The sequence below is a fragment of the Stegostoma tigrinum genome, chromosome 20 (assembly GCF_030684315.1).
Source record: "Stegostoma tigrinum isolate sSteTig4 chromosome 20, sSteTig4.hap1, whole genome shotgun sequence".
Classification (NCBI taxonomy): Eukaryota; Metazoa; Chordata; class Chondrichthyes; order Orectolobiformes; family Stegostomatidae; genus Stegostoma; species Stegostoma tigrinum.
This window is the reverse complement of record NC_081373.1, coordinates 47,350,453-47,363,360: the sequence shown is the minus strand read 5'-3', so window position 1 is coordinate 47,363,360 and position 12,908 is coordinate 47,350,453. Positions and strand designations below refer to the sequence as shown.

The 12,908-nt window shown below is 40.7% G+C and overlaps 1 protein-coding gene across 3 annotated transcripts in view; it reads right to left on the bottom strand.

Annotated features, from left to right (window-relative positions):
• The window catches only part of prkg1b (protein kinase cGMP-dependent 1b), a 716,840-nt gene that overhangs the window by 220,161 nt on the left and 483,771 nt on the right, over positions 1-12,908 (bottom strand). For all 3 annotated transcript variants that reach the window (XM_059653149.1, XM_059653147.1, XM_059653148.1), the window contains exon 5: positions 6,125-6,188. In XM_059653149.1, coding sequence (XP_059509132.1) covers positions 6,125-6,188 — 64 coding nt within the window. The remainder of the gene's footprint in view (positions 1-6,124; positions 6,189-12,908) is intronic.

Below are 12,908 nucleotides of genomic sequence, written 5' to 3'. Positions count from 1 at the left end.
TGTTTTTATTGAATTCAAATTCCACTATCTGCTATGATTGGATTTGAACCCTGACCTCCTGAACATTAGCTGGGTTTCTGCGTTAACAGTTTCCTGATAGTACCACTAGGCCATCGCCTACTCCATTGAATGTTACTTGCTGCTTCATATCAATTAGTCTATTTTGTAACCATGTTGTTACTGTCCCTTTCATACCATGGCTTATTACTTTTCTCACAAGCCTGCTGCATTGTACTCTGTTGAACACCTTCTGAAAGTCCATTTATATCACATCAACAGCATTATCATCATTGAGTCTCTCTGTTGTCCCTTCAAAAAATCCAGCAAGTTGACTAAATACAATTTCCTCTTTAGGAATCCCCTCTAATGCTTTTCCACCCTTTCTGTGTAACTATTACTTCTCTACAGTAGAATTGCTTCTCAAAGCTTCTGCACCATTATAACTAAACTGACTGCTCTATCATTGCTGGGTTTATCCTTACAACTTCCTTGAATAAAGCCATTATATTGGCAATTTTCCAGCCTTCAGGCACCTTCTCCATGTCTCGGGAAGTCTGAAAGGTTATGGCCAGGGCCCCTCCAATTTCCACACTCACTTCCTTCAAAAACCTTTGATGCATCCCATCACCTGCTGGGTTCCTTGTCAACTTTAAGCATAATAAGCAGTATAAATAAACAGGCAACCATAGATATAATACACATAAACAGAAACAGAAAGTGCTGGAAAAGTTCAGCAGTTCTGGCACATCTGTGGAGAGGAATCAGAATTAACGTTTCAAGTCCAGTGACCTTTCCTCAGAATGGTACCTCAGAACTTTTCCTCAGTAGATATAATATACTTGAACTTCCATTCAGCATGGTTCTGCATATTAAGCTCCATAATAAGATAAAAGCCATGGAAGCATATTAACAAGGATGAGGCATTTTCCAATTATTTGAAGATAGAGAGTTGAGAATAAAAGGGGGCATTTTTAAGGTTGGGAACCTTTAACTAGCAAAGTGCTGCTAGTGCTGGGGAGGGTCAAATTATTTACAACATATATCAATGACTTGGATGATGGAAGTAACTGTGCTACTACCAAGTTACAGATGACACAAAAATAGGAATGCAAGCACTGAGAATGACACACTTTGCCAAGGGACAAAAACAGGTTAGGTGGCTGGGCAAAAACTTGTACAATGAGATCAAATGTAGAACAATGTGAGGTTATGCACTTTGGCAGCAAGAATAGAATAGCTGAATATTACTTATTAATGTCGGAAGACGGCAAAAAACTACAGCACAAATTTGGGGGACCTATTACATGAATCACACAGGATTCACAGGACAGAGGGTGGGCAAAAATTGAGACCTGGTCTTTATTCATTGTGAATGTTGAATAAAAATAGGAAGGTCTTGCTCACATTATCCAAAACAGTAGTCAGACCACAGCTGGAATACTGTAAACAGTTTCCCTCCCTGTAACTTGACAAAGGCATACTGCCATTGGAGGCAGTCCAGAGAAGGCTCACTAAATTGTTCGCACATATAGTGGAATTTTCATATGAGGAAATGTTGAGTGGGTTGGGCTTGTACACATTGGATTTCAGAAGAATGGGGGAGACTTATTGAAATGTAAGATTCCTTGGAGGCTTCATTGGTTGGTGGGGAGAGATTGTTTACTCTTGAGGGCAGGTCTAGCACCTAAGGCTAAAGTAGGAAAATGGATCTGAGGATTAACAGATCAGCCTACTTTATCAATGTAACCATTGATTCCCTTAATGTTAGAAATCTGTTGATCTCAGCCTTGAATATACTTAATATTCCAGCCTCTAGGAGCATCTGCTGTAAAGAGTTCCACAAATTCATGACCACCAGAGAGAAAAATAATTCCTCCTTGCCCCTAGCCTACTACTGGCAATCCTTCTCTCTGGTATAATAGCCTCAGGTCCTAGACCTGCCCTCAAGGGTAAACAGTCAACCCAATTGAATGGTAGAGTGGACACATTGGGTTGAATGGGCTACTCCTGCTCCTACATCTTATGGTTTATGCTATTATACTTTGTTCACCTGGCTGGGTTAGTGTCTGAACCATTTCAGTTGGAAATTGATCAGTGAACCCCAAATGGTTGTACCAGGCATTCTCTTTCTCTCCTCATCTACATTTTCTTGCAAACTTTGCTGGGTTTTGTCATCTGAATTTTCATCAGTGATGATAGAAAGAGAAAACATTTCTGCCAATCCTCTGTGGTCTCAGATTTCCATTGTGGTGATAGTATTAAAATCTTTTCTTATGCCAATGCAGGTAACTTCTGGAATTCTGACTTCCTTTTGCATTCAGCCATGAGTCCAGGAGGCCTAATTAAATCTTTTAACTATTGTCACTTGGCCAGTTGTTTCATAATTGTTTGCTCCTGGGCCAATTGTTCCTTGACTGGCTTGTCTTTGGATGATCTTGCCATAACTTGGGTCTGTCTTGATCTGTTCACCATTCATTGCAACTTGTTGAGCTTCCTCTGCTGCTTCAGGAATATTGAGGTCAGGATATGAATGCTTGATTAAGAGTCAGCCTTCTTGATTGTGAAAGTATATACGTTCCCTACGATCTTACCTCTTTGTGTTATAAGGGTCCTTGTAGCATTCCTTTCATCTTAAGAGCTTTTCCACCTGGACTGTGTAATTTTATCTCAGTAGACTGTAACCCTTTCTTTTCACCAATGTTAAATGACCTGAAATGATAGTTATACTCGCCCCTGTGTCAAGCTTAAAGTTAATGAGGCATCCGCTGACATAAATAGGTTCTCTCAAACTCAAGTTAGTTTGATCACCGATGTGCCTAAGCAATGCATTGGGCACTTTTTTCAAATGCCAATGACTCTATCACAATAAAACTTTAGTATGAATAGCCAGTTGACCTCTGCTGCTCTGGAGTGTAACCTACTTTGATACATTTTCTGGATGTGACATATCATTTTACAGATATTGTATTCTTTGTTAATAACCAAGCGCTGCTTGTGCGTGATGTTTTCTTGTCTACAGCACTGCCAGAGATTCTTAATTCCTGGTATTTGACCTGCACCTTGTGCTAGTTTGTCACATACATCTTTAGGATCTTTATACTTGATTGGATTCTGTTGCCCTCCTATAATATGTTGTTCCGTTCTCAGGATTTCTGTGTGACTTTTCTTATTTTCTGCTTCTAGTACAACCTGAATAAACTTACTCTAAAATCAAATCTTCTTTGGACTGTAATTAATCTTACATTGTTAATTCCAACAACAATTATGTCTCTTATGAATTATGATTTCAAAGCTCCATTGTTACACTTTCATGCAGACTCGAAGAGATCATTAAAGAAATAATTTGTAGTTTGCTCTGGATGCTGAATTCTTCTGTTAAATCTTTGAAAAATTCCATTTGTTTAGAGCTTAAGGTAATTAGTAAAAGCTTCTAAAACGCCATCAAAAATATCAACGACTCCTTTCATGTTTCAAATAGTCAAGGCTTCTTCAGTAGTACATCCTATTAAACTCAGTAGTGTACTTATATGTTCAGCTTGTAACTTAATTTCTAGCTTGGATGCAATTCTATATTTTAAGAACTGTTTTCTCTAAGATGCCCAAGCCTGTGTTCAAGATAACAAAGTGTGGAGCTGGATGAACACGGCACGCCAAGCAGCATCTTAGGAGATCAAATGCTGATGTTTTGGGCCTATAAAGGGCCATAGCATTAAATTAAGCTGAGGTTTCAGCCCTGGTAATTCAGAACTAAAGTGATTTGAGGGATACTTTAAAGTCTGAAACATAGTCTAACAGAAGAAATTGAGACAATTGAAACAGTAATAATAGTAAAATTTCTGTTATGTGAAGTGCAGTTTAGGTTGGAAAATATTTCTTAAAGCTTCTGGCACCAGGGAAGTTATGGGAAAGAAGAGATATTTTTAATGGGCTGTGAAAAACAGGAAATTGTTCATTTTGCCTGTGAAAATGCAGGGAAACTCCATTTTGCACACAGATGACAGTAAAAGCACAGGGAAACCTCAGTATGTAGTACCTTTGTTAGATTATAGAATTTAAAGCTTTCGAACAAGAAAAGTAAACCAGCATTGCTATGCCTCAGATTTAAAAGTTTGCTTGGCAAACAGAGTAAAGCAGCATTGAGGCGCTGCAGAATTATGAAGCTTTGAGAAGAAAAGAATAGATAATGATCTGAGGAAGAAGTGAGAGCAGAAATAATGTTGACTTAACTTCAGAGACAGATCCAAATTGAACACAGGCTTGAGATCAGAGATAATGGGAATTGCAGATGCTGAAGAATCTGAGATAACGAAGTGTGGAGCTGGATGAACACAGAAGGCCAAGCAGCATCAGAGGAGCACAAAAGCTGACATTTCGGGCCTATTTTCCTGCTTTTCACAGCCTATTAAAAATATCTCTTCTTTCCCATAACTTTCCTGGTGCCAGAGGCTTTAAGAAATATTTTCCAACCGAAACTGCACTTCACATAACAGAAATTTTACTATTATTACCGTGTCAATTATCTCGTTTTCTTCTGTTAGACTGTGTTTAAGACATTAAAATGTCCCTCAAATCACTTTAGTTCTGAATTGCCGGGGCTGAAACCTCAGCTTAATTTAATGCTATGGCCCTACACTCCCCCGCTGAAATGGTGCCTCATGGTATCTCCTTGCGGCAGTGACCAGTGGAGCTGGATGAACACGGCAGGTCAAACAGCATCTTAAGAGCACAAAAGCTGATGTTTCGGGCCTAGGTAGGGCCATAGCATTAAATTAAGCTGAGGTTTCAGCCCTGGTAATTCAGAACTAGTTGTGAACTGTAATACTCTCTTTTTTTTCAACTTCTAACTTTCTTAGCCCATTTTGTGCCCATTAATTTAACGATTTTCCTTTGTCCAATAGGGATTTGTTTAACAGCAAATTGCTGCAGTTGCTGGAATCCGTACTGAAAACAACAAACGCTGGAGATCACAGCGTGTCAGAATAAGTCCATGGAGAGAGAGAGCAAGCTAACATTTTGAGTCTAGATGTAGAGTCATCTAGACTCGAAACTAGTGTACAAGTTCAGCAGGTATCAGAGGAGACAAATGGAGGTTTTGCCTTTTTTTCCAGAGGGAATGGAGTATAAAAGTAGGGAAGCCTTGCTACAACTATAAAAGGCACTAATTCGACCACAAATTCGACCACAAAGCAAATAGACTCGAAACATGAGCTTGCTCTCTCTCCATGGATGCTGTCTGACCCCCTGTGACCTCCAGCAATTGTTGCTTTCAGTGGGGATAAATTTAACTTTACTGATGGAGCCCTGATGCCTATTCACTTCCTAGCTGAACCTCTAATGGGACTTTTCCAATAGATTTCACTTCCCAATAGAATATGGAACTGCCAGTCGTGACTAGCTCACACTTGTGCTTCCTACCAGGTCTGAAGCAAATGCCTGATCACTAAGTGTGGATGATCTTTCCAGTAGTTTGTCTGCAAACTGCTTCACTGTTCAGTTGCTGCGGATGCCCATTGTTGGTATGAGTGTTCCTTAGAGCCGTACAGTTTTAAAGGCTGCATGCTCAGTACTATCCCTGGAACTACTGCAATTCCACTTGGATGTTCACTGCCGTTTTCATAGTTGTTACTTTGTGGTATTAAATGATAATACCACCATTATTGTACAGTGTACCTAATTCAAATTCTAATCTGCATGCCCGATCACCAAGTTGTGAGTTTTCAGATGCCAACCATTACAGGTTCTGGTTGGTGTAATTTGCTACCAGCAAGTCAGTCTTAGTAAGAAGGGGTGTCTAATCAAGATTAGTATATTGCATGATAGCAGTCAAGTACAAATTACATTAGTAGGCTAGGCATTGTTACTTAGACGATGAGGAAACCTAGGATACATATCTTTAGTCCAACAGATCCAAGCTACTCTGCATTGTTCCCATGCAGGTCAGTAGGATATCATCAGGATGGGTTGAGCTTAATGGGGTCTCCAACTTTAACACTTTCAGAATCATTACTTCATTACCTAGCTTCTTGATTGGCAGTTCTACAATTTTAGTTAGGAAGCAGAAAGCATATTGTAGAAGATATAAATGAAACAGCACAAGACAGATGTTGTAAATGTTATCACTTACCTCTTCAAGGACGTCAGCTAGTTTGCTGAGTATTTCCTCTGAAAGGTTCTGGAATGTTGGAACACTGTGGAATAGAAACATACTTCATAAAGAGGAGAAACTACCATTATCCAGAAGGAAACATGACACATCAAACCTAACTATTGCTCGATATCAGCAAAGTACTGACAGAAAGTATAAAGAAGTAGGTGGATTTACAAAATAAGACAGAGGTATAGAAGTAGGTCTTTCAATCCAACAAGCCTGCTTTGCTGTTCAATGAGACCATGGCTGATCTGATAATGCTCAACTCCATTTTCCTGTCTTTTCTCCAAAATTTTCACTTCCCTTGTTGATTCAAAATCTGTGTCTCAACCTTCAATGTATGTGATGACCCAGCCCACTGTGGTTAATAATTCCACAGATTTACTACACTCTGAGAGAAGAAATTCCTCCTCATCTCTCTTAACAGATCACCCCTTTCTCTGAGACTTTGCAACTTCTTAACATCTACTCTGTCAAGCCCTCTAAGAATCTTATATGTTTCAATAAAGTTGCCTCTCATTCTTCTACACTCCAATGAGTACAAGCCCAACTTACTTCAACCTTCCTCATCAGAAAATCCTTCCAGGCCCATGATCAGCTGAGTGAAAATGTTCTGGACTACTTCCGATGTTAGTACATATTTGCTTAGATAATTTGTGGTCGAATTAGTGCCTTTTATAGTTTTAGCAAGGCTTCCCTACTTTTATATTCCATTCCCTCTGGAAAAAAAGGCAAAACCTCCATTTGTCTCCTCTGATACCTGCTGAACTTGTACACTAGTTTTCCGTGATACATCCACAAGCATACCCAAAATGCTGTGCTGTGGCTTTCTGTAGTCTTTCTCCATTCAATAACATTTAGCTCTTCCATTCTTCTTGCTCAAGTGCATAGCCTCACATTTTCCCACATTATATGCCACCTGCCAAACTTTTGTGAACTCACTCAACCGGTCTGCATCCAACTGTGGACTCATTGTGTCATTCTCTCTACTTGCCCTGTCGCCTATTTGAATATCATCTGCAAATTTGGTGATAAACTATTCACTTCCCTCATTCAAGCTATTAATACATATTGTAAATAATTGTGGCCTCAGCACCAATCCCTGTAGCACTCCACTAGTTACAAATAACCTTCCTGAAAATGCCCCAAACCGCATCCTTATCCCAGCTCTCTGCTATTAGCTAGCCATCCTCTATCCATGTTGATATGCTAACTTCCACACCATGGGGTCTTTTCAAGTCACCTTTTGTGTGACAGTCTATCAAATACCTTTTGGAAAATCAACCATTACATCTGCTGGTTTCAGCTTGATTGTTAATTCCTCAAAAAACTAAATTTTTTCAGGCATGACCAAAAAAGGATAGCACAGGGCTTAGTTGTTAGTGCTGCTACCTTGTAGCATCAGGGACCTGGGTTTGATTTCACCGCTGGGCATTTGTCTGTGTAGAGTTTGCACATTCTCCCCGTGTCTGCGTGGGCTTCCAATGGGTGCTCTGGTTTCCTCCCACAGTCCAAAGATGATCAGGCTGGGTGGATTGGCCAAACTGAATTGCCAATAATGTCTAGTGATGTATAGTCTAAGTGGATTAGCCATAGGAAATGTGGGGTTACAGGGATAGTGTGGAGGGAAGTTTAGGCCTGGGTGGAATGCTGTGTGGAGGGTCAGTGTGGACTTGATGGGCTGAACGGCCTGCTACACTATAGAAATTCTATAATTCTATTTCAACATATATTTCTAAATACACAGCTATTACATCCTTTATAATAAACTTTAGCAATTCCCCGTTGCAGATGTTCAGCTAACTAATCAACAGTTACATCTGTTTGTCTTACTCCCTTTTTTCAATAAGAGAGCTGCATTGGCAGGTTTCCAGAACTCTGGGATTATTCCAGAAACTAAGGACACTTGGAAGATTGCTATCAGTGTGCCTACTATCTCTATAGCTACTTATTTTAGAATTCTGGGATGCAACACCTCTAGTCCAGGTGACTTATCAGCACTGAGTCCTATTAGTTTCCTTTGTTCATTTTCTCTCCAGTGAGAGTAATTTTGTTCATTTCATCCTCCCTCCCCCTTGATTATTTAGCATTTTTGGAATTCAGTTAATGTCCCCTTTCATGAACACAATGCAAAGTATTTGATTCAACTCATCTGCTATTTCATTTATTCATCAAGTGATAAGATAATATAAGCATTGATTATTGCAACCTTCCTTTGCTATGAGGACCAACCATTGGTACGCTGGTTCAGTATTAGTAGTGACCATAATCTCACTAAGGAGGTATAAACTCATATTGTTTCAAATCATGATGTTTATGTTTGCTCAGGGAACCTCTGTTGCCATTTTAAAGAACTCAATGCATTCACTTTCAGTAATGATTGGAACATGGGCCAGTCAGATCTCATTGACTATGAGATCCTTGATTGGGGTTGTCAACCTGGGCCAATCAGGGAGCCCTAGCTGACAAATCTAAACAGGAGATTCAGAGAGTCTCCTCATTCCAGGGACTGGCTTGGAGCTAGCTATTCAGAGCGCGTGCACTGTGCACATGTTAATAAACAGTGACTTAGTGACAGGATTCCAACCTCTGTGCAGTTATTTCACTTTCTGTCAGAAACTATTCTGAACATCTTTTCTTCATTTGGAGTTGTTTGTTTGGAACACTGTAAAACCATGTAAATTTTAAAGTTCAAATTGCATTTGTTTCAACTAAGAATTCCATTTTAATTAAGTTACATTTATCAATGTAGTTCAAATGTGCTTTAGTATTCATGCAGTGTTCAATGTTGAGGCAACACTACTGCACACATTAGAGGCGGGAAAGCAAGTCTGCAACCTCATCCACAACATGAGCTACAAATCTTCTCAAAAACTTTTTGATCAAGGTCCTGCTGTGCTCTGAAATAACCTTCTCCATCAGTTTTGGTGTCTTCTGCAAACTTCCAAACCATTGCTCCGATATTCACATCCAAATCAATTATATAGGGGATAAAAAGCAGTCGACCCAGTGCCAATTCTTGTGGCACACCGCTGGTCACAGGCCTCTAATCTGAAAAACAACCCTCGACAACCAGCCTTTGCCTCCTTCCTTCAAGCCTATTTTGTATCCATTTGGCTAGCTCTCCCTGGATTCCATGTAACCAAACCTTATTAGCCAGTCAATCGTGTGGAATCATTGTTGAACACCTTGCTGAAGTCCAGATAGACAGCATCCACCACTCTTGCCTTCATCAATCCTCTTTATCACTTCTTCAAAAAACTCGATCAAGTGGGACATGACTTCCCTTGTACAAAGCCATGTTGACTATCCTAAATCAGTTCTTGCTTTTCCAAATACATGTAAATCCTGACCCGCAGAATCCCCTCCAATAACTTATCCACCCCTCCCAACAAGCTCAATGGTCTATAATTCCTTGGGTTTTACATACAGCTTTTCTTAAATAATGACAGCACATTAGCGAATCTTCAGTTCTAACACCTAACCCACTGTTATTGATGGTATGGATATCTCAGCAAGGGGTCTAGCAATCATTTCCCTAGCTTCCCACAAAGTTCTGGGATATGGCTGATCAGGTTCCAGGGATTTATCCACGTTGATGCATTTTAAGATGTTCAGCACCACCTCATTTCAAGATGTCACTATTTATTTCTCCTAGTTCTCTCACTTCCACGTCCATCTCTACGGTAAACACTGACACAAAATATTTGTTTAGTATCTCACCCATATCCTGCGGTTCCAAATATATATGGCCTTGTTTTTCAAGGGGCCCTGTTCTCTCACTAGTTACTCTTTTGACCTTAATGTATTTGTGGAATGTTCTGGATTCTCCTTATCAAATCTATCTCCTGGCCCCTATGAGCCCTCCTGATTTCCCTCATCAGTATACTCCTACTGCCCTTATACTCCTCTAGGGATTCACTGAATCCTGGCTGTCTGTACCCGATGTGTACCTCATTCCTTTTCTTGATCTGAGCCTAAATTTCCCTAGTCATCCGGCATTCCCTCCACCTACCTGCCTTGCCCTTCATACTAACGCTGCCTCTGGCCTCTCGTTATCTCATTTTTAAAGGCATCCCAATTTTGAACCACCCCTTTACCTGCAAATATCCTCTCCCAATCAACTTTTGAAAGTTCTTGCCTAATACTGTCAAAATTAGTCCAATTCTGAACTTAATTTTTTAGATCAGGGCTATCCCTTTTCCATAACTAGTTTAAAACTAATGGATTTATGATCACTGACACCAAAGTGCTCGCTCATTGACAGGACAGTCACTTGCCCTGCCTTATTTCCCAAGAGAATTAGTAGTCTCTGATTTCCAGCTGTATTTCTATTCTGCAGAACAGGTTTTGTGAACCTGTCCTAAAGATGCGTACAATGTCAGTCATGCTCACTTGGCAGCAATGCTTGCTTTCAGTCAGATGATTATGGGAACATGGCCCACACCAGAGGCCTGAGCACAGAATCTCGACTGACAGCCCGATGCAGGATCAAGGGAGTGCCGTACTGCTATCTTTCAGATGAGATTACAATACCAAGACCTCACCTTCGCTCTCAGGAGGACATAAACAATTCCATGGCATTCTTTTGAAAATAACATGCATATAGAGCTTATCCTTGGTATTGTGGACAATTTTCCCCGTTCATTCAACATGTCTTTTTTTAAAAAGAAAATAGTCGCAGTCGCATTTCTATTTGTGGGATCTTGCAGTGCACAACGTGTCATGCATTGCAACAGTGATTGCAAATTTGAATGAATTTCACCTACATCTAAACAGCTTTGGATATTCTGATTTCTAAAAATGCCTTCATCAATTAGATGCTCAATTTGCAAAAGGCTTTTTTTTAATGGAACCTGAATGGTTTTAAAAAATCATTCATTAGTTTCCTGTTCCAGTTGTTTGTCACGTAGCGTAGTTAAGTCAACAATGGCAACAAGTTGTGGGTAATCAGCACCTTCTCCCGAATAAATTTGTCTCATCATCAGACTAAGTTAGAAATAGAGTCCCATATAGACAGAATCAAAAGCTTGGACAAGAAGTGGATTTTAGAGATCATTTCATCAGAGAAAAGAGAGGGAAAAAGGGGAGAATTTTATGGACTGAATTTAGACTTTAGAAGCTTGGCAAATGAAGTCACAGCCAGGAATAGCTGAGTGAAGTAATGTGGAGTATTTACGAAAATCCAAAGGAGTATGGAAATATTAAATGATTGTCGAGCTGGGGAAGATTATATTCTAGGGAATTAGTTATACTGATATTGTGAGATTTAAAAGCATCTCTCACAAAGTTTAAAAAGTGCTCACCTGATATTGATTCACTGAGTCACAGACTCATACAGCATGGAAACAGACCCTTCCATTCATACATATGTAGGACTAATTAAAGCAAGGGTACATTCTCTGCAATGTCCCAGACATTGTGGGACAACATCCTCTTCCAAAGCATCTGACATCACAGTTGTCTGGTGGGAGTCTATTTGGAACACAACTCTTCCTTTGTAATGGTGATAGAAATTATGTACATTTCCGGTGCGGTTAATTCAGTCATAGCATGTAGGAGTGAAAGCAAAGCTGCATTCAGGGAAATCAACCTGTTATAAGGGAAAGCCCTGTGCAAGAACCTGATATGTAAATAACCTATTCAACAGGCAGTTTACACTCACTCATTGAGCTTGCAGTAATGGTAGAAATGCAGACTGATTACACCACAAGGGGACACTGTTCAGGCCACCATGTTTGTACTATCTGTTTGCAAGTGCAATATACTGAGTGCTATTCTCCTGCCTTTCACTGCAGCCCTTTAAATACTTCTTCTCATCAGCTGTGTGTCTTGGAAGCTGCAATCAAAACTGTGGCCATCACACCCTCAAGCAGTGCACTTCCGACCTGAAACACACGATCCATTTTTAAAAAAGTGTTTCCTCCATTATCATTATCCCTCTTGTTGATTACCTTGGGGCTCTCTGGTTCTCAGTTCTCCCATAAATGGGAACAGTTCCTCCATATCTAATCTGAAGCACCAAAAGAGGCACCCAGGGCTCTGACTGGAACAACCATTAGGGTTTTGCATCTTCCAGCATGCAGTTTAGAAAGCATTCCACCTTCCCCTTGACCAAGTTGCGCTCTCTCAATTTCCAGTTCAATGGGAGGTGACAGTGAGCGCTGCTCTGCAAGTGGCTTCCATCCTTAGCCTGAAGTATCGGAGAGTAGCACCATCCCCACCCTCCAAAACCACTGTGCTCCTGACCGCAGACAGCAGCCTCTCCCAAACTACACCCTTCCCAGCCACATTTTCCCAACCTCGTCCTTACAAATCCTGCTCCCACTTGCACAATTGTACCTCCACAGGTTCAGTTCGGCAGCAATGGCTGCAACACCCCACCCTAAAACCACCTCCCCCACCCCTCCTCTACCCCTGTCTCGAGCATCCAGCATCCGGCTAGGCATTGAGGGGGTAAGCAGACAGCCACAGTGATGCAGTGTGGTTCTATCTGCAGATAACAAAGTGTGGAGCTGGATGAACACAGCAGGCCAAACAGCATCTCAGGAGCACAAAAGGAGCATTTTGTGCTCCTGAGATGGTGCTTGGCCTGCTGTGTTCATCCAGCTCCACACTTTGTTATCTTGGATTCTCCAGCATCGGCAGTTCCCATTATCACTGGTTCTATCTGCAAGCTGGTTTCCCATCCCTGTGCGCAGGGTGTCTCTATCTCTGCTGATTGTTTTTGCTGAGGCACCCTCCATTTCAAGTCTGTGCT